At 45.4% G+C, this 26,375-nt stretch overlaps 1 protein-coding gene across 3 annotated transcripts in view; it reads left to right on the top strand.

Moving 5' to 3' along the window:
• fam149b1 (family with sequence similarity 149 member B1) overlaps positions 1 to 26,375 on the top strand; it is a 73,995-nt gene that overhangs the window by 15,258 nt on the left and 32,362 nt on the right. For all 3 annotated transcript variants that reach the window (XM_078428371.1, XM_078428370.1, XM_078428373.1), the window contains 4 exons: positions 836 to 978; positions 5,413 to 5,532; positions 10,567 to 10,743; positions 14,684 to 14,874. In XM_078428371.1, coding sequence (XP_078284497.1) covers positions 836 to 978; positions 5,413 to 5,532; positions 10,567 to 10,743; positions 14,684 to 14,874 — 631 coding nt within the window. The remainder of the gene's footprint in view (positions 1 to 835; positions 979 to 5,412; positions 5,533 to 10,566; positions 10,744 to 14,683; positions 14,875 to 26,375) is intronic.

Genomic DNA, 26,375 nt, shown 5'->3' with positions numbered 1-26,375 from the left:
AACCACTGAAGGTCACCTCACCTTCTGTCTCCTTTCTCTGTTCATTTATTTATTTACTTATTTATCTATTTATTAATTTCCCTATGTTCTCAAAATCTCTGTAAAGCGTCTTTGAGTATATGAAAAGCGCTATATAAATAAAATGCATTATTATTATTATTATTACTAGAGCGTGTAGCTTTGAGGTAAGGGGGGGGAGTTTAAGGGAGACATACAAGGCAAGTGTTTTACACAGGCTAGAACACACTGCCAGAGGACGTGTAGATACTTCTTCTTTCGCGTCACAAAATGCTGGAGTAACTCAGCAGGTCAGGCAGCATCTAGGAGAGAAGGAATGGGTGACGTTTCGGGTCGAGACCCTTCTTCATCTAGGAGAGAAGGTGTCCATCATCTATGTTTCAAATGTTACTTCACTGTCATCGTCCATCTTGAAAAGGACGCAAGCTTCTGGCGAAAATCAGTGGGAGCCATCACTTGTACTGTAGACGATGGTGGGAGCAGAATTAGCTCAGGACACTTCCAGTTTCTAGCCCCGCAACATGGACGCTTCTGCTATGGGGCTATTTAGACAGACAGCTGAGCAGGCATGAAATAGAAGGTTTACAGATTACATTAGTTTAAATTGGCATCATGGTTTGAACTGACATGGTGGGTCACAGGCCTGTTCCTGTGATGTATATTCTTCGATGATCGATGTAATGCAGAAAAGGTGGGGCAGACTGTAGTGGTGCAATGTCTAGTCCTTTTACCCAATAGTTTCCAGGGGACAATTGTTTACTAATCTATGTAATTAGTGCTAGAAATCTTGAATGCACTCTTTTTTCTCATGTCTCAGGAGTTTGAGAATGCAGCCTCCCAGCAGGTCCAACAAATGTTCTTTGAGATCGATGAACTCCTGTTTGAAGAGAAGAGATGCTCACGTGTACAGAGGCTGGAGGAGGAATGTCAGGAATGGAAACACTATTTCCCACATTTTCGGTAAGACTTACAGTGTACAGAAATGGGCTTTTCAACCCACCACATTCATGCTGATTGTTGTCCCCATCTGCACGGTTTTGTCTGCATTATGTCTGTGACTTTTCATGTCTTTCCTGATCAGGTACCTCAAAATACCTCTTCAACATAGAAATCTTGCCTAATCGCATCACCTCCTCTTGCAGTTGTGTATGTTGAGAGAGACATCACCCAATGTGTTACTATAGTGGTAACTATAGCAAACGGATGTTTCTGACATGCAGATATCAGCTCATGGACAGTTCCCTTGTGTAATCCAGGGACTGCCTGTAACTCTACCAGGTCCCCTTCAGCCACTGCTCCAAGGAAAACTGGCCCAGCTAGGTGGCTCAGCGGTAGAGTCGCTGCCTTACAGCGCCAGAGACCCATGTTCGATCCTGACTACAGGTACTGTCTATACGGAGTTTGTATGTTCTCCCCGTGACCTGCGTGGGTTTTGCCCAGGTGCTCCGGATTCCTCCCACACACACTCCAAAGACGTACAGGTTTGTAAGTTAATTGGCTTCGGTAAAGATTGTACATTGTCCCTCGTGTTTAGGAAATTATTAGTGTATGGGGATCGCTAGTCGGTGCGGACTCGGTGGGCCGAAGGGCCTGATTCCAAGTTGTATCTCTAAACTAAAACTAAGCTGATCCCCATAACTGATTTCTCCAATTGCACCAATAGTGGAGGTCTGTACTCCACTATGTATAAACACTGCTGTAATTTCTACGTGGTGAAACCAAAATGTATAAAAGTGGCCTTTATTAAAATCTGACAATGTGCACTTTAACCACATGTGATTTTTTTCTATTACAAATCTCAAATTGTGGAGTACACAGGCAAATAAATAAATGATGGGTCTTTGTCCCAAACATTATGGAGGGCACTGTGAATCTAACTCAATTGAAAACATCCAGTGAATTGGCCTCCACTGCCTTCTGTGGCAGAGAATTCCACAGATTCACACCTCTGGGTGAATAAGTTTTTCCTCATCTCAACCCTAAATGGCCTACCCCTTATTCTTAAACTTTGGCCCCTGGTTCTGGACTCCCCCAACATCGGGAACATTTTTCCTGCATCTATTCTATCCAATCCTCTATAAGATCCCCTCTCATCCTTCTAAATTCCAGCGAATACAAGACCAGTCAACCCATTCTTTCATCATATGTCAGTCCCGCCATCCCGGGAATTAACCTACGCACCACTTCCTCAATAGCAATAATGTCCTTCCTCAAATTAGGAGACCAACATCGCACACAATACTCCAGGTGTGGTCTCACCAGGGCCCTATACAACTGCAGTAGGACCTCCTTGCTCCTAAACTCAAATCCTCTTGCAATGAAGGCCAACATGCTATTAGCTTTCTTCACTGCCTGCTGTACCTGAATGCTTACTTTCAATGTCTGATGTACTTGCACACCCAGGTCTCGTTGCACCTCCCCTTCTCCTAATCTGACACCATTCAGATAATAATCTGCCTTCCTGCTCTTACCACCAAGGTGGATAACCTTGTCAACCCTTTAAGTATAATTTGCAAGTCTATCCTAGCCAATTCCCATTTCATACCTTTAAAGTCTCCTTTATTCAAGTTCAGGACCCTAGTCTCTGAATTAACTGTGTCACTCTCCATCCTAGTGCAGAAATCCACCATATTATGGTTACTGTTGCCCAAGGGGCTCTGCACAACCAGATCACTAACTAATCCTTCCTCATTACACAATACCCAGTCTAGGATGGCCTGCCCTCTAGTCGGTTCCTCTACATATTGGTTTAAAAACCCATCCCCTATACATTCCAGGAAATCCTCCTCCTCAGCACAGTTACCAATTTGGTTGGCCCAATCTATATGTAGATTAAAGTCATCCATGAGTAACACTCCCAGAAAATTTGGTGGAGTCGAGTATATATCACTGCTTTTGAGGCATTTAGACATAGACTGACAGGCATATACCCCGTGGCGGCGCCTAACGGCAGCGGCTGACTAGCAGTCTGTCCGTCTTTTTTTTCCCTTTTTTTGTTGTGTGTCGGTGTTGGGATGGTTTTTATATATATTTTTTTGGTTGTGTATGTGTGGGAGGGGGTGGTGGTGTGTGGGTGGGTGGGTGTGGGGAACTTTTCTCTTCCTCACGGCGCGGGGTGCGGCTCGGCTGCGGGGCCTAACATCGCCCGCTGCGGCTCGGCCGCTGGACTTTACATCCCGGTGCGGCTTGGCCGCTGGACTTTACATCACCCGGTGCGGCTTGGCCGCTGGACTTTACATCCCGGTGCGGCTTGGCCGCTGGACTTAACAGTGCCCGGTGCAGCTCGGCTGCGGGGCTTAACATCGCCCGGTGCAGCTCGGCTGCGGGGCTTAACATCGCCCGGTGCAGCTCGGCTGCGGGACTTTACACCGCTGGTGCGGCTCGGCTGCGGGACTTAACATCGCCCGGTGCGGCTCGGCCGCGGGGCTTAACATCGCCCGGTGCAGCTCGGCTGCGGGGCTTTTCATCGCTGGTGCGGCTCGGCTGCGTACTTGACATCGCCCGGTGCGGCTCGACCACGGGACTTAGCTGCGCAAGGCTTGGTCGCGGGCCTTTCATCGCCCGGTTCGGCCGCGAGACGTTTCAGCGCCCGGTGCGGGGACTGTGCGGGTCGGTCGGGGACGAGCTGTCTGTCCGTGGGCGTGGGGAAGAGAGTGGAAGTTTTGTTGCCTCCATCACAGTGAGGGGGTGTTTGGAGTCACTGTGATGGACGTTTGTGTTGGGGCTATGTGTCTTGTGTTCTTTTTTTTCTTTCTATGACTGCTATGTAGTTTCGTTCGGTACTTCGGTACCGAACGACAAATAAAGCTCTGTTATACCTGTTATGTTATGGTGGGCTGATGGGCCTGTTTCATTGCAGTACAGCTCAATAAGTCTATTAACTTCAATTTTAGATAAACGTATTTTTCTGCACTGATTATTCCTGCTAGATTTGGGTTCGCAATATCCTTTTTGTCATAATGCACTGTGGCTTTGTCCCTTCCATTTTAACTTTCTTTAAATTCCCTTCTCCCTCGCCTGCCACATCTTATGACATAGGACACTGATCCCAGCATAATTGAAATGCAGACTGTCCCCATGGAACAGCTTCCCCTTTCTCTGGCAGTACTGACGGTGCCTTGACTTGAGACTCACTTTTCCCACAACATTCTTTGAGACATGCATTTTATTCTTTACCTGTTACATTTGGGTGTGGCTTGGGTAGTGATGCAGAGATAGTGATCCTTTGAATGTCGCCTCAGCTGCTCAGAATGCTTCTTTATCCTATTTGCATCACTCTTTCCCGTGCAAGTGGATCTTTCCCCTCCTGATCAACCCCTGTCCATTGTGGAATCTGCATGTAGGTCTGACAGGGTAGGGATAGCATGAATGAACCCATGGTTGTTCCCCAACACTCTGGTGGACTCATGGCAATCATTACAGAAAACAATTTTTCTTAAATTTCTGGTTATCTTTGATTTAGCTGAAGATTCAAATTCTCTAGCTGAAGATTCAAACTCATGCCTGTAGATCTGGAGTCCAGATTTCTGGCTGTTCTAGTAATCTAACCACTTGGCAAGATCAGATCCCGTTGTTGGAATCAGGGAAGAATGAAGAAGTCAGCTCCTCAGCTGTGATCTTATTAAATGGCATTTCAAACTCAAAGGATCCTGTCGCCTTTTGGCGGCTAATTTTTTATGTGTCTTTCATCTTTAGTTCCCTAAAATTACCGTTGTACGTGGTTCAATGTCTTTCATAATTTCCAACTTTCTAGTTCAGTTTAGTTTAGTTTAGAGATACAGCGCGTAAACAGGCCCTTCGACCCACCAAGTCCGCACCGACCAGCGATCCTTACACGCTAACGCAACCCGACACACGAGGGACAATTTACAATTTTGCCAAGCCAATTAACCTACACATCTGTACGTCTTTGGATTGTGGGAGGAAACCTGAGCTCCCGGAGAAAACCCATAGGGAGGTCATGGGGAGAATGTACAAACTCGGTACAGACAGCAACCATAGTCAGGATTGGTCCCAGGTCTCTGAAGCGCTAAGGCAGCAACTCTATCGCTGTGCCACTGTGCCGCCCTGAAAGGAATATATTTACTGAAATTAACTTATACAATACTTATACATAAGTATACAATGGGACGTTTTGTGCTCTCCTTCATGTTTGGTCTGTGGAATAACCTTTCTTGCGGTATACTTCCAAGTATACTTCCAAGTTTCAAAGGAAGGTATCGCATTTATTGCATACTGATTCTGATCAGTTGCGTATTTCCTATATCTCTTTGTATTCAATGTAGTTTTAATCAATCATTCCCATAGTGTTTTATTCCTTTTGAGGCACCAACGTGTATGTTCACTAATTAGGATCTTTATTACTAATAGATTGCATTTCATTTTCTTTTTCAGAATTTTGGGTACACAGATAGCAGCTCCTGTTAATGAAGCTTGTGCTTGGTATCCTGGCCCAGAGGAGGTGAGAAGCCCACAGCCAATTTCCAGCCCAGTTACTGGCACTGACATGAATGAGTAAGTGTTAGTCAAGAATAGCAGAGTGTATGTAGCCCCTGAGATTAAGTGATGTTGCATTGTCAATTTTAGATAGTATCGTATATTCCAGTTGAAGTCACGGCGACACGGTGGCGCAGCGGTAGAGTTGCTGCCTTACAGCGAATGCAGCGCCGGAGACTCAGGTTCGATCCTGACTACGGAGTTTGTACGTTCTCCCCGTGACCTGCGTGGGTTTTTCTCCGAGATCTTCGGTTTCCTCCCACACTCCAAAGACGTGCAGGTATGTAGGTTAATTGGCTGGGTAAAATGTAGAAAATTGTCCCTAGTGTGTATAAGATAGTGTTAGTGTGCGGGGATCGCCGGGCGGCGCGGACTTGGTGGGCCGAAGGGCCTGTTTCCGCGCTGTATCTCTAAATCTAAAAAATCTAAAATCTAAAGTCAGTCTCTGCACGACCCATAGATTTAGCATTGTGTTCGATATGCACTCATTCATAATTTGGACCACCCCAAATTTTCTTTTGGATTGCACCTTAATCTTTCTTTAATCTTTCCATTTGTTTTGCATGTATTGGGAACCATTGTTATGAGAAAAAATGTGCAAATCATGGGCATCCTTGAAAATGTTTAATATCCCAGAGTGTAATTCTGCAGGTAGAGGATCAAGTTATTGAGCTTGTGAAGAAGTTCAAAGGTTTCAAAGGTCTGTTTATTGTCCCGTGTACCAATTAAGGTACGGTGAAACTCAATTTACCATACAGCCATACTAAAAAAAGCAACAAGACACACAACTATATAAAAGTTAACATAAACATCCACCACAGCGGATTCCACATTCCTCACTGTGATGGAAGGCAATAAAGTCTAACCTTCCCTCTTTCGTTAGGACTATTACAGAGAGTTGGAATTCATGTTAAAGACGGCTAATTCACGGAGGAATGATGAGAATTTTAGTGAATAACTGCAGTTAGCGGCAGCGTTACAATGGAGCCTTCAAATAGGTTAACTTCAGGGACACCAACATCATGGGGACATGTACTAATTGCGATAGAATTAACATTGGGATGCATTCCATACTGCAGTGCAGCACAGGAACAGTCTCGTTGGACTATGAATTCTGCAGTCCATGATGCCAAATTAAATTAACCCTTTATGCGTGCACATGATGCAGACCCACCATTCACTGCATTTTTATGTGCTTGTTTAAATACCTCTTAAATGTCGCTATCTGCTTCCACCCGCCTCCAGGCAGCAAGTTCCAGACACCCACCACTCTCTGAATAAAGAAACTTGCCTCCCATGTCTCACCCTTTCACCTTAGCTCTACACCCTCTTGTAGTTTTATAAACTTCCACCAGGTCTCCCCTCAACCTCTGATGCTTCAGAGAAAACAATCCAAGTTTGTCCTACTTCTCCTTATAACCAATACTCTAATCCAGGCAGCATTATGGCGAACCTCCTGCACCCTCTGGGGAGGGGAGTGTGGGAGTGGGGGGGATGGGGAGAGGGGAATTGGGGGGTAGGCAGGTGTGGGGGGGTCAGGAATGGGGGGAGGGCGGGTGTCGGGGTGAAAGGGGGAGGGGAGTAGGGGGGGAGTCGGGGGTGGGGGTGGGGGGAGGGTAGTGGGGAGGGGGGAGGAGTGAATTATGAATTTTGATGTAAAATTCTGAATTTTGGACATCAACATTCTGAATTTGTAAAATCAAAGTTGGGAGGTCTGTTACACACACTAGGGACAATTTACACTTATACCAAGCCAATTTACCTACAAACCTGTACATCTTTGGAGTGTGGGAGGAAACCGAAGATCTCGGAGAAAACCCACGCAGGTCACGGGGAGAACGTACAAACTCCGTACAGACAGCACCCGTAGTCGGGATGGAACCTGGGTATGTGGTGCTGCAAGGCAGCAACTTGACCACTGCCGCCAACTTAACAATGTCCTTCCTATAACTGGCAACCAGAACTGCACACAGTACTCCAAGTGAGGTCTCAGCAACAATGTGTACTGCTGCATCATGATGTCCCAACTTTTGTGTTCAATACCCTTTACGCTTTCTTCAATACGCTTTCTTCACCACACTGTCCACCTGACTGACTACTTTAAGGGAATTATGCAGCTGTATCCTTAGATCTCTCTGTTCTGCAACACTCTCCAGCATTCTATCATTTACTGTGTTTTGACATACAAAAGTGCAACACCACACATATGTCAGAGTTAAATTCCATTTGTCAATCCTTGGCCTACTTTCCAACCTGATCTAGATCCTGTTGTAAACAGATTTCCTTCCTCACTGTCCACTATGCCATCAATTTTGATGCCATCTGTAAATTTACTAACAATGTTAACTGCATTGCCACCCAAATCAGTGATGTAAATAACAAACAGCAACAGACCCAACCCCGACCCCTGTGGCACTCCACTGGTCAAGTCTCAAATCAGAAAAACAACCCTCCTCAACTACTCTTTGATTCCTTCCTCCAAGCCAATTTTGAATCCAATTGGATAGCTCAATTTGGATTCCATGTGATTAGCCTTCCAGACTACCTTACCATGTGGGTTTGTGTCAAAGGCCTTGCTAAAGTCCATATAGATTACATCTATCATCCTGCTCCCATCACTCCTCTTGGTGGCCTCTAATTGGATGTGTGAGGCACGATTTGCCGCACACAATGCCATGCTGACCATCTCTAATCAATCTGTGCCTGTCCAAATGCTGGGAGATCCCGTTCCAAATAATCCCTTCCAACAACTTTTCCACCACGGACATCAGGCTTTGCAGCTAGTAGATTCATGACTTGTCCTTGCTACTCTTCTTAATTAATGGTGCAATGTTAGCCACCCTCTAGCCTTTCAGAACTTCACCTGTGGCTAAAGATGATGTAAATATTTCTGCAAGGGCCTCCGCAATTTCCTTCTTAGCTTTCCACCAGGTCCAAGGATTGGACACAGGAGATTGGTGAGCAAAATTAGAGCACATGGTATTGGGGGTAGAGTGTTGACATGGAATTGGTTGGCAGACAGGAAACATAGAGTAGGAGTAAATAGGTCCTTTTCAGGATGGCAGGCAGTGGCGAGTGGAGTGCCGCAAGGCTCGATGTTGGGGCCGCAACTATTTACCATATGTATTAATGATTTGGAGGAAGGAATTAGAAGTAACACTAGCAAGTTTACATATGACACAAAGGTGGGTGGCAGTGTGAACTGCGAAGAGGGTGTTTGGAGGTTGCAGGGTGACCTGGACAAGTTGAGTGAGATGGCAGATGCAGTATAATGTAGATAAATGTGAGGTTATCCACTTTGGCGGCATAAACAAGGAGGCAGATTATTATTTCAATGGTGTCAGGTTGGGTAAGGGGGAAGTGCAGCGAGACCTGGGTGTCCTTGTACACCAGTCACTGAAAGTTGGTGTGCAGGTACAGCAGGAAGTGAAGAAAGCTAATGGCATGTTGGCCTTCATAACGAGAGGATTTCAGAATAGGAGTTGAGAGTTTCTTCTGCAGTTGTACAGGGCCCTGGTAAAACCACATCTGGAGTATTGTGTACAGTTTTGGTCTCCTAATTTGAGGAAGGACATCCTTGTAATTGAGGCATTGGAGCATAGGTTCACGAGATTGATCCCTGGGATGGTGGGACTGTCGTATGAGGAAAGATTGAAAAGACTAGGCTTGTATTCATGGAGTTTAGAAGGATGAGAGGGGATGTTATAGAGACATATAAAATTATAAAAGGACTGGACAAGCTAGATGCAGGAAAAATGTTCCAAATATTGAGGGAGTCCAGAACCAGGGGCCACAGTGTTAGAATAAAAGGGAGGCCATTTAAAACTGAGGTGAGAAGAAACATTTTCAGCCAGAGAGTTGTGAATTTGTGGAATTCTCTGCCACAGAGGGCAGTGGAGGTCAAATCACTGGATGAATTTAAGAGAGAGTTAGATAGAGCTCTAGGGGCTAGTGGATTCATGAGGTATGGGGAGAAGGCAGGCACGGGTTACTGATTGTGGATGATCAGCCATGATCACAATGAACGGCGGTGCTGTCTCGAAGGGCCGAATGGCCTCCTCCTGCACCTATTTTCTATGTTTCTATGGCATTCTGTGATTTTACTCCAGTTTCTCTGATATGTCAATGTATATAACCATGGGGCATGTTCGTGTTACCTAGACTTAACAGCAGCAAACAATTTCACAATAGAGATACTGCACCCAAGCTCAATCTTGTGTTTGTAATGCATATAAAACAACAATTTTAAATAAAAATAACTGGAAATACATTGCATCTTTCGTCTTTAGAGATAGAGTGAGGAAACAGGCCCTTCGGCCCAGTTAGTCCATGCCCACCAGTGATCCCTGCACATTAACACTATCCTGTACACTAGGGTCAATTTACAATTTTACCTAAGCCAATTAACCTACAAACCTGTACGTCTTTGGAGTCTGGGAGGAAGCCAGAGCACCCGGAGAAAACCCACGTGGTCACGGGGTGAAAGTATAAACTGCATACAGACAGCACCCGTGGTCAGGATCGAACCTGTACCTCTGGCGCTGAGGCAGCAGCTCTACCGCTGTCCATTGTGCCACCCCTCTGTGGAGAGAGAAACAGAATTAATGCTTCAGATCTTGCACCAACCTGAAATGTTAACTATGTTTCCATCTCCACAGATGCTGCCTGACCCGCTGACTATCTCCAACACTTTCTGCTTTTATTTTGGTGCTGACTTGACCCAACAGCAGAGATTAGTAGATAAGGAGCTTTTGTTTTTATTCCCATCATATCAGGTTGTGGATTGAATATAGATTCTCGCAGGGCCTCATAGCTCGGCCTCAAATGATCTTTGCCAGATATTCATTAGAGAATGGAAAAGTTTTCTATCACAGTTTACCTTAAACCACATAGAACATAAAACAGTACATCACAGGAACAGGCCCTTCGGCCCACAATGCCTGTGCTGAACATGATGCCATAAACTAATCTCCTCAGCCTGCATTTCCACTTCCTGCATATCCACGTGAACAGAATCTTTGAACAAAATGGAATTGTGTTTTCTTTCTTCAGACTTTGTCTTGTTGGTAAGAGTGCAGCGTTCTTGGGGCTGCCTCTGTGCAAAGGGAGCGACTTCATGCAGAGGATCGGCAGCTTTCCCTGGGTGGAGGAAGCAGAAGAGTCGGAGGACAGCGTTATCGTTGCGGAAGGCTTTATGGAGGAATATTTGGCACTTCATTACAATGACCAGTTAGTATCAAAGAGCCAGTTTAACCAGAATAACAATGGATTTCATGATGTTTTTAAAATTAGCTTTAGTGTCATTCATTCTCTATTCAATACCATCTTGTAAAACCTATTCCGTCTTCACAGTGCTGATAACGCACTGATCACAACCCTATGCTGAAAATCAATACCCGTTTCCCTCTTCTCTTAACAATAATGTAAACTTGAATTTATTCCATTCTATATAGCACAATGGATGTCGCTAATGGCTAATGCTAAGGCTGTTGATAATATGTTTGCTGTATTGAGAAGAAATGCTTTGGAGCCAGCCAAGCTGTTGCATACATTTGCAATAACGATATTTTTTTTACCAGAGTGAAAATTGCCCTGATATATCTATCCATAAAAATTAGGATCAACCACGGCTAATAGAATAGCCTAATTTGACATAAAGTGGGCGGTATTGTAGATAGTTGTCAATGTGACACTAATTGTAGATGGTTGTCAAAACTTGCAGCAGGATCTTGATCGGTTGGGCAGGTGGGCTGTGGAATGGTTGATGGAATTCAATGCAGAGTTATGTGAGGTGTTGCATTTTGAGAAGTCTAACGTAGGCAGGACAGACACAGTGAATGGTAGGGCTCTGGGGAGTGTGTTAAAGCAGAGGAATAGAGGAATACATGTGCATAGTTTGTTGAAAGTGGCACCAAGGTAGATACGGTGGCCCAATAGTCTTTTGGCACATTGGCTTTCATCAGAGTAATGAGTAAAGAAGTTGGGAGGACATGTTGCAGTTGTACAAGGCATTGGTGGGACCGCAAATAGATTGTTGTGTTCTGTTTTGGGCGCCATGTTGTAGGAAAAATTGTTGTGAAACTGGAAAGAGTGCAGAGAAGATTTACGAGGACGTTGCCAGGACTCGAGGGCTGGAGCTGTAGGGAGTGTTTGAGCAGGGTAGGACTTGGAGCGCAGAAGGATGAGGAGTGTTCTTATGGAGGTGTACAAAATCATGAGAGGAATGGACACACAGAGTCTCTCGCCCAGGGTAGGGGAATCAAGAACCAGAGGACATAGGTGTACGGTTAGAGGAGAAAGATGTAATAGGAACCTAAGGGGTAACTTTTTCACACAGAGGGTGGTGGATGTTTGGGACGAGCTGCTGGAGGAGGTAGTTGGGGCAGGGACTATCGCAACGTTTAAGAAACATTTGGACAGGTACATGGTTAGGACAGGTTTAGAGAGATATGGGCCAAACACAGGCAGGCGAGACAAGTGTAGATGGGACATGTAGATCGGTGTGAGCAAGCTGAGCTGAAGGGCCTGTTTCAACACTCTGCAACTCTATGACTAAGCAAAATGATAGAAATTGTCAAGAAAGGTACTGGGGTAGAGTAGGTACTGGGGTAACTGCACTAGGGTAAAGGAGCAGAAGTTGAAGGACACAGTGGTACCTTGCTGTGTAGTCAGAGCAATGGACAGGCATTTCTGTGGCCAGAGGCATGACAGTGTTGCCTCCTTGCTGCCAGGGTAAAGGATGTCTCTGAACGGTTGTGAAGCATTCTGAAGAAAAAGAGAAAACAGCCAAAGGTTGCAGTTTACATTGGTACTTGGAATACATGGAAAAGACGAATGAGCACTTACAGCAGGACCTGAGGGAGCAGATGTTAGCTCTAAGATTGTGCTCTCTAATGTCTACCATGACATATTGTCATACAACATAGCAGGAGGCCGTTTCTGACTATCGAGTGTGTGGAGCTTACAGAGCAGTCTCATGCACCCATTCCTTTTTCTTGTAAACTCTTCACCCCATAATTATATCAGCTCCACCCAGATTCTCTCACTCACTTATGCAGGGGCAATTTGTAGTGCACCTATGCGAGACCAAGCGCAGACTCCTGATCGTTTCGCTGAGCACCTTCGCTCAGTCCACCGCATCCTACATGATCTCCCGGTTGCCAAACACTTTAACTCTCCTTCCCATTCCCACACTGACCTTTCTATCCGGGGCCTCTTCCACTGTCAGAGTGAGGCCAAACGTAAAGTGGAGAAACAGCATCCCATATTTTGCTTGGGCAGCTTACAACCCAGCAGTATCAATATTGATTTCTCTAACTTCAAGTAACCCTTGCATCCCCTCTCTCTCTGTCCCTCCCAAACCCTAGTCGCTGTACTAGTTTCACTGTCGTCCTGTTGAGTTCCTCTGTCTTTTTACTCGTTATTGCCTATCCCACAATGGCCTGTTGTGTGCCACACATATCCTTGATTATCATTGCTTTTTGCATATCTTCCATTCCTTTTTCTGAAGTACCGTCTCTCTTACCCCTGAGTCTCGGTCTGAAGAAAAGTCTCGACCCGAAACGTCACTTATTCCTTTTCTCCAGAGATGCTGCGTGACCAGTTACTCCAGCCCTTTGTGTCTGTCCTCAGCATATCTTTGGGATGTGGGAGGAAACTGGAGCATTCAAGGGAAACCTAGACAATTGCAGAGAGAACAATCACGTGCCGCACAGACAAACATAGAAGTGTACAGCACAGGATCAAGCACTTCGGCCCACAATGTTTGTGCCTAATATGATGCCAAGTTCAACTAATCTCCTCTGATCCGTATCCGTCCATTGCCTGTGTCCAGTGCCTATCTAAAACCCTCTAATGCCATTACTGTGCCTGGCTCCACCACCACCACCTGGCAGTGCCCATCACTCTTAGCATCATGCAGCACAAAAACAGGTCCTTCGGCCCAACCTGTCCATGCCGACCAAAATGCCCATTTACGCTAGTCCCACCTGCCCATATTCCTCTAAACCCTTCCACTCTTTGTGTAGAAAAGATTGCCGTGCGTACCTCTTTAACCTTCCCCCCCTCTGACTTAAAAGCAATGCCCTCTAGTCTTTGGCGTTTCCACCCTGGGGAAAAAGGCTCTGACTGTCTATCTATGCTTCTATCACGTTTCCCCATTAAAAACAATCCATGTTTGACCAACCTTTCTTTACAGTTAATGCCCTCGAATCCAAGCAGCATTCTGGCGAACATGTATACTACTATGTACACTTCTGATCACCGCACTATAAGAAGGACGTGAATGCATGGGGGAGGTGCTCAGTATGGGGATGTTGGGGGAATCCAGAACCAGGGGTCACGGTTTAAGAATAAGGGGTAGGCCATTTAAGAATGAGATGAGGAAAAGCTTTTTCACCCAGAGAGTTGTGAATCTGTGGAAATTCTCTGCCACAGAAGGCAGTAGAAGCCAATTCACTGGATGTTTTCAAGAGAGAGTTAGATTTAGCTCTTTGGGCTAACGGAATCAAGGGATATGGGGAAATTGCAGGAACGGGTACTGATTTTAGATGATCAGCCATGATCATATTGAATGGCGGTGCTGGCTCGAAGGGCTGAATCGCTATTCCTGCACCAATTTTTTCGGTGTTTGTATGTATGCTGACTGAGATAGAGCTTTTTAGTTATGAGAAGAGACTTGATAAGACGGTTTTTGTTCTCCTTGGGGCAGAGGCTGAAGGGAGACCAGATAGAAATGTGCAACATTGTGAGAATAAGAAATATTCACCCACAGCAGGGTATCTGAGACCATAGGTTTAAAGTGACGTGGGAGGGTGACGGCCATTTGCAGTGCAGGGCAGTGCTTGATTGGGTGACCAAGGCCGAGACTCAGGAAACATTTAAGCAGTATCTAGAGACATACTTGAGTCACTGAGGCATGGAAAGCATCACTCCAGCAAATTCCCCATGAACAGTGCTGGGGAATGGGATTAATATCAATGGGGACTTGAGTGGCATGGACATGATGGGGTAAAGATTTTGTTTCTTTCTCTGTGACTTTGTGACTGTGCATTTTCATTGTGGGTTTTCGGCTTGCTCTTATTTCAGACACCTTTTCCGGATGCGATTTGATGTGTTTTCTTTGCATGGACATAATTTATTGACAGATTTGTGCCGTGTATCCACACAGGGAGGACGATGGCTCTGAGACAAGGCTGGATCTGCCCTTGCAGTACAAAGACAGAAGTGGTTTGCCTCCAATCTCTCCACATCTCTGCAGAAGGAATACTATTGTGACAGAGCTCTTTGATGAGGTGTGGCTGGAGGTCGTGAGGTGTATGGAGGTGCTGATTCGTAAGCATTGGGATGCACATGTTTCAGGTACAAAAGAACTGAACAAAAGATAGCACTTTATGAAAATCATTCTTGTACTAATGAAATGTAATGCAGTAACTTTCTGCCAAGATCTGCATGGATCTGATGCAGATATACCGGTGATTCAGCTGTTCCTAAGTGGAGGTGTCGTGAAGCCATCTGCTCAGCAGACCAATAGCCATGGATATGTCATGAAAATGCTGATTTTTACAAATTTTCAAGAAGTCTGACTAAGAAATCTACCCTGAGGATTGGAGAGCAGCCAACATCATTCCTTTATTTAAGAAGAGCGATGGGGTCAAATCAGGAAATTATAGGCCAGGACTTTTACTTCAGTGGTAGGGAAATTATTGGAGTAAGATGTGGTAACATCCAGGCAGAGGTCACGTCCTACAAACTTGATTAAGTTTTTTGAGGGGCTGATGTAGATGATCAAAGCGGGCAGGTTGTTGGATGTTGTCCACATAGAGATTAGTGAAGATAGACACAAAATGTCGGAGTAACTCAGAGGGTTGGGCAGCATTTCTGGAGTAAAGGAATAGTGACTTTTTGGGTCGAGACCCTTCTTCAAATTGGGAGTCAGGGAAGAGGGAAACAAGAGGTATGGAAAGGTTCAGAACAAATCAGAGCGGGCATCGATGTCCTCCTGCGCTCCGGTTCTACGACTTGAGTTTAGTGAAGATATGACAAGGTCCCTCATGGCAGGCTGATGCAGAGGATCGAGGCACGTGGGAACCACAGAGAATTACCGATTGGGTTAACTATTAGCTTGGCCATTGAAGGAGGGTAGCAGTGGAGACGTATTATTCTGACTGAAGATCTTGACCAGTGGTGTTCCGCCATGTTCTTGTACAGTGTTCTTATACATCTGTTGTTTGTGATACTTATAAATAAATTGCATTAAAATGTAAGTAGGCTGATTAGTAAATTTGCAAACAACACAAAAAGGATACAGCAGGATTTAGATTGGTTGGTATAATGTTTAGATGGCAGATGGGGTTCAATCGGGTCAAGAGAGAGGCGCTTTACCTTGAGGGTTGAAATGGAAGAGAAAGTAAACTGAATGGTGTGCTCGCCCTTAGCTCCCTCAAAGTGGCAGCACAAATAGATTGGATCACAGAAACCCAACCCACCTCAGCCCAACACGTCCATGCCGACCAACTTGTCCCATTTGCCTTTGACCCAGATCCCTCTTTTCCTGTCCTCCTACCTTTTAAATGTTGTTATTGCACCTGCCTCAACGAGATTTACTCGTTCCATCTATCCCTCACACCCTGTATGAAAAAGTTGTTCTTGGGTTCTTATTAAATCTCACCTTAAACTTATGCCCTCTGTCCTTGATTCTTGATTCTCTTACCATGGGGGAAAATACCTTGTGCATTCACTTATCTCTGCCTTTCATGAATCTCCATCCCTGTAAAAGATCATGCCTTAGTCTCCTGCACTCCAAAGAATATACTCGGTGCTGGCTCGAAGGGCCAAACGGCCTCCTCCTTCACCTATTTTGTATGTTTACACCTAGCCTGCCTAACCTCTCCCTATAGCTCAGGCCGTCAAGTCCTGGCAACATCATTGTAAATCTTCTCTGCACTCATTCCAGCTCAACGGCATAACAGGGTGAGCAAATCTGAACACAATAGTCCAGGTGCAGCCTCACCAACGTCTTGAGAAACTGACAGACATAAAGAATGGTAAGGGTAGTAAACAAGGCTGATGGCATTCTTGCCTTTATTAGTCAATAGTCGTTTATTTGTCACATACACCTACATGTGCAGTGAAATGAAACATTACCCGCAGTTCAACAATAAGACCAATAAGAATAATCAATAAAAATGCAATAACACATACAATCATAAACTAACACCAAACAAAAGAAACATCCATCACAGTGAGTCTCCTCCAGTCACCTCCTCACTGTGATGGAAGGCCAGAATGTATTTTTCTCTTTCCCTGCCGTCTTCTCCCGCGGTCAGGCTGTTGGAGTTGCCACGTTGGGGCGGTCGGGGCTCCCGACATTGAAGCGCCGAGCCGGACGGTGAAAGGTCCACGGCGGGCCGACCCAAGCCCCGCGATTTGGGGGGGGCGAAGACTCTGCGGCTGCCGGAGGCCCCGATGTCGGCCCCCATCCAGGGGCCTGCAGGCTTCCGACGTCCACGCGGCCTGCGCCGAAGCCTCCGGAGACGAGTCGCAGCCGCTCCCGCAACATCCGAAGGCGGCCAGCGCCACAGGTGGTGAGTCCGGGCCGCGGGCTCTGCGAACCAGAGCCCCAGGTGGTCCCAGGTGCATGGCCGGTGGTAGGCCGCAATGAGAACGGAGACTCGACACAGAAACAAAGGTCGCGTCTCCGTTCGGGAGAGAGAATTTTACAGTTCCCGTTCCCTCCCACCCCCACCCCCCCACATAACATACAAACACTACACCATATTAAAACTACAATTCAGACAAAAACAACAAAAAACACAAAAGACAAACGGACTGCAGGCAAACCACAGCTGCGAGGGCAGCGCTGGCTCCTAGTCGGGTGTCAAGGTGGGAAGTCGTTTTGCACTGTATAACATTTCTAATCGGGTTGCATTTGGTGTCCTGTGTGCAGTTCTGGTTGCCGTATTGCAGGAGGTTTGTGGGCACTTTGGAGAGGGTTCGAAAGAGCTAACCAGGATGTTGCCTGAATTAGAGAGTATTGACGTGAAGGGAAGGTTGACCAAATTAGAATATTTTTCTCTGGGGCATGGAAGCAGAGGGTCGACCTGATAGAGTCTATAAAATTATGAGAGGCATACATAGGGTAGACACAAAATGCTGGAGTAACTCAGCGGGTCAGGCAGCATCTCGGGAGAGAAGGAATGGGTGATGTTTCGGGTTGAGACCCTTCTTCAGCCTGAAACGTCACCCATTTCTTCTCTCCAGAGATGCTGCCTGAGTTACTCCAGCATTTTGTGTCTACCTTCGATTGAAACCAGCATCTGTAGTTTTTTTTCCTATACAGAGGGTAGATGGTCAGATGGTGGAAATGTCAAATACTTTTACGGCATAGCTCTAAGGTGCAAACAAGAAAGTTTAAAGGAGATTTCCAAGGTGAGTATTTTGCACAGAAGGTGGCGGGTGCCTGGAACACACTGCCAGGAACCTGGGAGAAGCAGATGTGATGGGAATGTTTAAGAGGCACCTGAACAGGCAGCGAATGGAGGGATGGACCATGTGAAGGCAGATGGGATTAGTTTAAATTGGCTTCACGGTCAGCACAGACATGGTGGGCTGAATGGCCTGTTCCTGTGTTGTCCATTTCTATGTTGTAATCCTTTGCCTGGTTAACCTGGCACGTACAATAGGCCCATCACAATGGATGGGAGTAATGACGGTGTGAAGCCTTTTATTTGATTTAATTAATTTTATTTTAGATATTTTTACTTGTTTTTTATGTGGGTGTTTTTAATTTGTGTTTTAATTTGTTTTTTAATAACTTTTTAAAAAAATTAACATTACTTTCATTTTTTTTTAACAGGTTCCAAGTATCACAAACATTTACTTTGAGACCATTGAGCCCTGGGGGGGGGGGGGGGGGGTGGGGTCAGGGTCATGATAGCTTCCACAGCAGCTGTGTCAGTCACTTCAACTGGGAGAGGCTCTGCACAAAGTGTGTGTCGAGGATGCCATGGAGCTGACATCCCTGCAGGAGGCTGGCCGGGACCGCACTGTGTGGGAACAGTGTGGGCCAGGGAGCAGCAACTAGCAGTGTCAGGCCAATGATAGACCTGGCCCATTGTTAATGACAGTCTCAGCAACTGTGTCATCATTCCACGAGAAGCTGATGCGTGGGCTTCAAGCCTTGTGCACCTCCTGCTCCAGGTTTAGTTTCACTGGCCCATTACCTATGCTGCGCTTGGATGGAGAAGGAGACACAGCACTCAGTGTAGTTCCTGCTTATGATTAGTACAACTACTTTGCCGGCGAGTGCCTGTGTATGTTGCCGTGCCATCCTCACAATTAATTATCATTTCACTGAGTCTGGGGTGTAAGCATAGATAAGTCCGTGTTGACCTCTGTGCTCATATTCATTCCATTGGCCCACAATAGGTCCAAATAGGTCTACGGTTGCCTCTTTAAATGCCTGTCTAAATGTCTCTGAATCATAGTGATTGTATCTGACTCACGGGCCTCATCTGGCAGTGAGTTGTAGATGTCAACCATTCAAATCATCTTTAAAATTCTTTCCGTTCACCTTCAACCTCTGCTGTCTTGTTTGTGATTCCCCTACTTGCCCCTTATGATTATGACTCTCTACCCCATAATTTGGTATACTACCGGATCACCCCTTAGCCTCCTTCACTCCAGGGTAAGCAAACCCAGTCTTCTCAACCCCTCTCCATTACACAGGTCCTCCAATTCAGGCAATATCTTGGTGAATCTCCTCTGCATTCTCTCAGCTCAATTGCATTCTTTTACGGGTGACAGAGTGGTAAGGGAAGCATATGGTATGCTTGCCTTCATCAGTCTGCCTACTGAGTGTAAGAGTCAGGAAGTCATGGTGCAGCTTTGTGGGACTTTGGTCAGGCCGCATTTGGAGTATTGTGTGTAGTTCTCATTGTCCCATTACAGGAAAGATATGGAGGCTTTGGAGGGTGCAGAAGAGGTTGGCTATAATGCTGTCTGGATTAGAAGGTATTAACTGTAAAGAGAGGTTGAACAAACTGGGATGGTGTTCTCTGGAATGTTGGAGGTTGAGGAGAGATTTGATAGAAGTATATAAAATAACGAGAGACGTGGATGGGTATATCGTCAGTCTTTCTCCTAGGATAGGGTGGTGGTGGAGGCAGAAACAATAGTGGCATTTAAGAGGCTTTTAGATAGGTCCCTGCATATGCAGGGAATGGAGGGATACCTGCAGGCAGGGGAGATTAATTTGACTTGGCATTATATTAAACCCAGGTATTGTGAGCCGATGGGCCTGCTCATGTGCTGTACTTTTCTCATTTCTATGTAACCAGAACCACACTCAGTTGTCCGAACCAGTGTTCTATAAAGTTGCATCACAATGTCCCAGGTTTTATGCTCCATGTCCAGTGTGATGAAGGCAAGCATGCCGTATGTTATCTTCATCGCACTATCTACCTGTGTTGCCACTTTCAGAGAACTGTGGACGTGAACTCCAAGGACCCTCTGTTCATCAACATCCTTTGGTGCTCAACCATTTATTGTAGACTAGCTTGCAATAAGTCTCCTTACTTAGTAAATAGGACTATTTGTGGGTTTCTAAAATGCATTTTTATAAATCTGTTATGTCATAGATCTGTTATCAGACTCTTTTTTAATTCATTTACAAGTCGTGGCTGTCACAAACAAGGCTAGCATTTATTGCCAAAGGTTAACCAAACTGCAGAGGCTGGTTGTCAGCTGAAATCTATCTGGTAAATGTCCTGTTTTTAAGCTGTTAGATAGGGAGTTCCAGGGTTTAGACCAATTAACAAAGAAGGAAAAGAATAACATTTATATGGGCACAAGAAACTGTGAATGCGATGCCCTCGGCCCACGGATATCAGCAGCGCTGTTGAGAGTGGCTGAAGTGAATTCTGTACAAGGTGTACTTTACACCCACTGTGTGGCAGTTGTGGTGCGGCTGAATGTTGAAACTGGGAGGGTGATGGTAGTCATGCCTTTGAACATCAAAGGAATGTGTCATTTCTCTGGTTGGTGATGCACTTGTGTGTGTGTCATGAATGTCACTTGTCGATGAGCAGTTCGTACCTCAATATTATCGGGGCACTACACTGTGCCATAGAAACATAGAAACATAGAAAATAGTTGCAGGAGTAGGCCATTCGGCTCTTCGAGCCTGTACGCACCGCCATTCAATATGATCATGGCTGATCATCCAACTCAGTATCCCGTACCTGCCTTCTCTCCATACCCCCTGATCCCTTTAGCCACAAGGGCCACATCTAACTCCCTCTTAAATATAGCCAATGAACTGGCCTCAACTACCTTCTATGGCAGAGAATTCCACAGATTCACCACACTCTGTGTGAAAAAAAGCTTTCTCATCTCGGTCCTAAAAGACTTCCCCCTTATCCTTAAACTGTGACCTCTTGTTCTGGACTTCCCCAACATCGGGAACAATCTTCCTGCATCTAGCCTGTCCAACCCCTTAAGAATTTTGTAAGTTTCTATAAGATCCCCCCTCAATCTTCTAAATTCCAGCGAGTACAAGCCGAGTCTATCCAGTCTTTCTTCATATGAAAGTCCTGCCATCCCAGGAATCAATCTGGTGAACCTTCTCTGTACTCCCTCTATGGCAAGAATGTCTTTCCTCAGATTAGGAGACCAAAACTGTACGCAATACTCCAGGTGTGGTCTCACCAATGCCCTGTACAACTGCAGCAGAACCTCCCTGTTCCTATACTCAAATCCCCTCGCTATGAATGCCAACATACCATTCGCTTTCTTCACTGCCTGCTGCACCTGCATGCCTACTTTCAATGACTGATGTACCACGACACCCAGGTCTCGTTGCATCTCCCCTTCTCCTAATCAGCCACCATTCAGGTAATAGTCTGCTTTCCTGTTCTTGCCACATTATACTGCATCTGCCATGCATTTGCCCACTCACCCAACCTATCCATGTCACGTTGCAGCCTCCTAGCATCCTCCTCACAGAAAACACTGCCCCCCAGCTTCGTGTCATCCGTAAACTTGGAGATGTTGCAATCAATTCCCTCGTCCAAATCATTAATATATATTGTAAATAGCTGGGGTCCCAGCACTGAGCCTTGCAGTACCCCACTAGTCACTGCCTGCCATTCTGAAAAGGAGCCGTTTATTCCTACTCTTTGCTTCCTGTCTGCCAGCCAGTTCTCTATCCACATCAATACTGAACCCACAATACCGTGTGCTTTAAGTTTGCATACTAATCTCTTATGTGGGACCTTGTCGAAAGCCTTCTGGAAGTCCACTCTACTAGTTACATCCTCGAAAAATTCTATAAGATTCGTCAGACATGATTTACCTTTCATAAATCCATGCTGACTTTGTCCAATGATTTCACCACTTTCCAAATGTGCTGCTATCCCATCTTTAATAACTGACTCTAGCATTTTCCCCACTACCGATGTTAGACTAACTGGTCTGTAATTCCCCGTTTTCTCTCTCCCTCTCTTTTTGAAAAGTGGGGTTACATTAGCTACCCTCCAATCCTCAGGAACTACTCCAGAATCTAAAGAGTTTTGAAAAATTATCACTAATGCATCCACTATTTCTGGGGCTACCTCCTTAAGCACTCTGGGTTGCAGCCTATCTGGCCCTGGGGATTTACTGGCCTTTAATCCATTCAATTTACCTAACACCACTTCCCGACTAACCTGGATTTCACTCAGTTCCTCCATCTCATTTGACCCCCGGTCCCCTGCTATTTCCGGCAGATTATTTATGTCTTCCTTAGTGAAGACAGAACCAAAGTAGTTATTCAATTGGTCTGCCATGTCCTTGTTCCCCATGATCAATTCACCTGTTTCTGACTGCAAGGGACCTACATTTGTTTTAACTAATCTTTTTCTCTTCACATATCTATAAAAGCTTTTGCAGTCAGTTTTTATGTTCCCTGCCAGTTTTCTTTCATAATCTATTTTCCCTTTCCTAATTAAGCCCTTTGTCCTCCTCTGCTGGACTCTGAATTTCTCCCAGTCCTCTGGTAGGCTGCTTTTTCTTGCTAATTTGTACGCTTCATCTTTTGTTTTGATACTATCCCAAATCTCCATTGTTAGCCACGGATGCACTACCTTCCCTGATTTATTATTTTGCCAAACTGGGATGAACAATTGTTGTAGTTCATCCATACGGTCGGTGTGGAGTGCCTCGTGTTTTGATGCAGTCCAAATATAATTGAGTGTTGTGGAATCGTCAAAAAAACATTCCTACATCACGGAGTGACACGGGGTGGCACGGTGGCGCAGTGGTAGAGCTGCTGCCTCACAGCACCAGAGACCCTGGTTCCATCCTGACTACAGGTGCCGTCTGTACGGAGGAGTTTGTACATTCTCTGCATGACCTGCGTGGGTTTTCTCCAAGATCTTTGGTTTCCTCCCACACTCCAAAGATGTACAGGTTTGGAGGTTAATTGACTTGGTATAAATGTAAAATCCTTCTACTATTTGCTTTCGATCTTTGCACCCTGGTATTTAGCCTTTCTGATCTGTGTGGTTTCCACGTTCTCCCTGTGACCTCGTGGGTTTCCTCCAGGTGTTTCGGTTTCCTCCCACATCCCAAAGACGTGCGGGTCTGTAGGGTAATGTGGCCTCTGTGAATTGCCCCACGTATCTACTGGGATAACTAGTGTGAACGGGTGATTGAATGTCGGCGTCGACTCGATGGGCCAAAGGGCCTGTATAACTAAACTAAAACAACCCTCAACCAGTGAATATTCCCCACTGCTCTGCAGTCTGAGAACAAGACTGTTGTTCTGGCAGCACCCAGCCATATAATGCTGCTCCCTCTTGTACCCGGACTAATCATTACCCAACCAACAAGGGTGGTATCGTTGGCAAATTTTAAAATGATATTGGTTGCCCTGCCATGGGTATCAAGAGAATAGAGCAGGGAACTGAGCACGCAGCCTTGAGATGCCCCTGTGCTGCTGATGGTCAGTGAGGAGCAGGTGATTTATACTGACAGATGTCTGCTGATGAAGGTCAATGATCCACTTGCGTAGGGATGAGTAGAAACCCAGTTTGAATATTGATTTCTCCAACTGCAAGCAACCCTTGCTTTCCATCTCTCTCCATTCTCCGACTAGTTTCACTGTCCTGATTATTTTTTGATTGTATGCCTCGTTGTCACCTTCCCTCTGTCAACAATGAACCATTCTTCATTTCCTTCATTATCGTCTGCTTTGATCTGTCATTTTCACACCTTATCCATCCATATCTCTAGACGCCCCCTCCCCTGATTCTTAATCTGAAGAAGGGACTCGACCTGAAATGTCACACATTCCTCTCCAGAGATGCTGTCTAACCTGCTTAGTTACTCTAACATTTTGTGACTATCTTCAGTGTAAACCAGCATCTGCAGTTCCTTCCTGCACATTTACCTGAGATTGACGATGAATTTGGAAGGGACGATGGTATTGAACACTGAGCGGTAATCAATGAACAGCCTGACGTATGTGTTCCTGTTGTCCTAAGTGGACCAGGGTAGAATGAAGACCCAGCAAGATGGCATTTAACTCAGACGAATGCGAAGAGATAGTCAGTTTAGTTTATTGTCACGCGTGCTGAGGTACAAGGGAAAGCTTTTTGTTGCATGTTAACCAGTCAACAGAAAGACAATACATGATTACAATCAATCCATTTACAGTGTATAGATACGTGATAAGGAAAAAACGTTTAGTGCAAAGTAAAACCAGCAAAGTCCAGTCTAGGATAATACGAGGGTCATCAAACAGGTAGATAGTAGTTCAGCACTGCTCTCTGGTGTGGTAGGATGATTGTTGCCTAATAACAGCTGGGAAGAAACTCGCACTTCTATCCCGTTTGCCTCATTGGAGAGGGGAGAAGAGGGAGTGGCCAGGGTGAGACTGGTCCTTGATGATGCTGCTGGCCTTGCCGAGGCAGCGTGAGGTGTAGATGGAGTCAATGGAAGGGAGGTTAGTTTGTGTGATGGTCTGGGCTGCGTCCACAATTTGCAGCAATTTCTTATGGTTCTAGATGGAGCTGTTCCTAAACCAAGCTGTGATCCATCCTGATATAATGCTTTCTATGGTACATCTGTAGAAGTTGGTGAGAATCATTGGGGACATGCCAAACTTCCTAAGCTTTCTAAGGAAGTAGAGGGGTTGGTGTAGTTTCTTGGTTGTTGCTTCAATACGGTTGGTCCAGGGGAAGTTGTTGGTGATATTGACTCCTGGGAATTTGAAGTTTTCGACCATTTCTACTTTGGCACCATTAATGCAAACTAGGGTATGTGTACCGCTTCACTTCCTGAAGTCGATCACTATCTCCTTTGTCTTGCTGACATTAAGGGAAAGGTTGGTGCCTCGACACCAGGACACGAGGTTCTCAATCTCCTTCCTGTGCTCCGTCTCATCGTTATTTGATATTGTACTCTGTCTAAACCAGGGCAAGACTTAAACAATAGTGACAGGGCCCTGGAGACTGTTATAGAATCAGGAGACTTCAGGATACAAGTTCCTAGTTTCTAAAGGTGGTGACACTGGTAGACAAGGTGGCATGCATGTCTTCCCCAGAGAGGCCAATGAGTACAGGAGTTCGAGGAGTACAAGATCTCGGTGCCCTCAAATCCAGACTTTCCGCTGGGAATGTTAAACATCGCCTGGATCCGATGGAACAAAGATGTACAGCATGAAGCTTTCTTTCACAAAATCCTCTCCATGTGTGATCCATGTTTTATACTCCAATTTGAAACTTAGATTATTGGCAGAGGTGCCCGAGAGAAAAATAAAGTACGACAAGGAATAGTGAATGACATTTTATTTTCAATGCAGATATTATAAAATGTGAAATAAAATCAGAAAATGCTGGAAACTCCCAGTAGGTCAGTCAAGTGAGAAGAAAGAGTAAATTAAAACCCTTTATTGAAACAGGAAAAGTGAGAAAACAAAGTGGAGACACGAGACTGCAGATGCTGAAATCTTGAGACAAAAACAAACTGCTGGAAGAACTCAGTAGGTTAGGCAGCATCTGTGAAGGGAATGTACAGACAATATTTCAAGTCGGGAACTTTCCTCAGATTGATGGGTGGGAAGGGGGGTAGGGCAAAGCCTGGAGAGTCATAGGTGGATACAGGTGAGGGGACTGGGTGTTGGAATGGCAGATGGTTGGAGTAAGTGACAAAGGCCAGGGATGTTGGATAAGGAGACATGGATGGAAAGAGACGGGGAGGGGACTGAGGATGGAATGAAAAGGAAATATGGGACTCGAATGGGAGACGAGCTTACATAGGAGAGGAAAGCGAAAATAATTTGAATTTAAGTTGAAAAAAGCAAAATACATCAACGGAAATCACATTAGAAAGAGGAGCAAAACAGAGCCATACAGCGTGGAAAGTGACCCATTTGCCCACTTCATCCACGCCAACCAGGTTGTCTGCCTGACAGTGCCATTTGCTAGCATTTGGCCCATATCGTTCTAATCCTTTCCTATCCATGTACCTGTGTAAATACCATTTAAACTTTGTAATTATATCTGCCTCTCCTGCTTCCTCTGCAGCTTGTTTCACATATCTAGCCCCTCTCTGTGGAGCAGACGCCTCTCGGGTCACCTTTAATCTCTTCCCCCCTTCACCTTCAACCCATGCCCTCCAGTTAGACTGCTGTATCCTTGGAAAACTATTCTGACCGTTCACCTCATCTATACCCCTCGTGGTTTTATATGCCTCTCTACGGTCACCCCTCAGTCTTTCCTTATAATTATAACCCACTGATCCTGGTAACATCCTTATGAATCTTTTTTGCTTAATGACATCTTTGGGTCAGTTAAGCAACTGGAACTGCACTCTTTATC

Source organism: Rhinoraja longicauda, chromosome 35, assembly GCF_053455715.1.
Source record: "Rhinoraja longicauda isolate Sanriku21f chromosome 35, sRhiLon1.1, whole genome shotgun sequence".
In the NCBI taxonomy this organism is placed as follows: Eukaryota; Metazoa; Chordata; class Chondrichthyes; order Rajiformes; family Arhynchobatidae; genus Rhinoraja; species Rhinoraja longicauda.
Note: the sequence above shows the minus strand (reverse complement) of the source record. Positions and strands in the feature narration are given on the sequence as shown.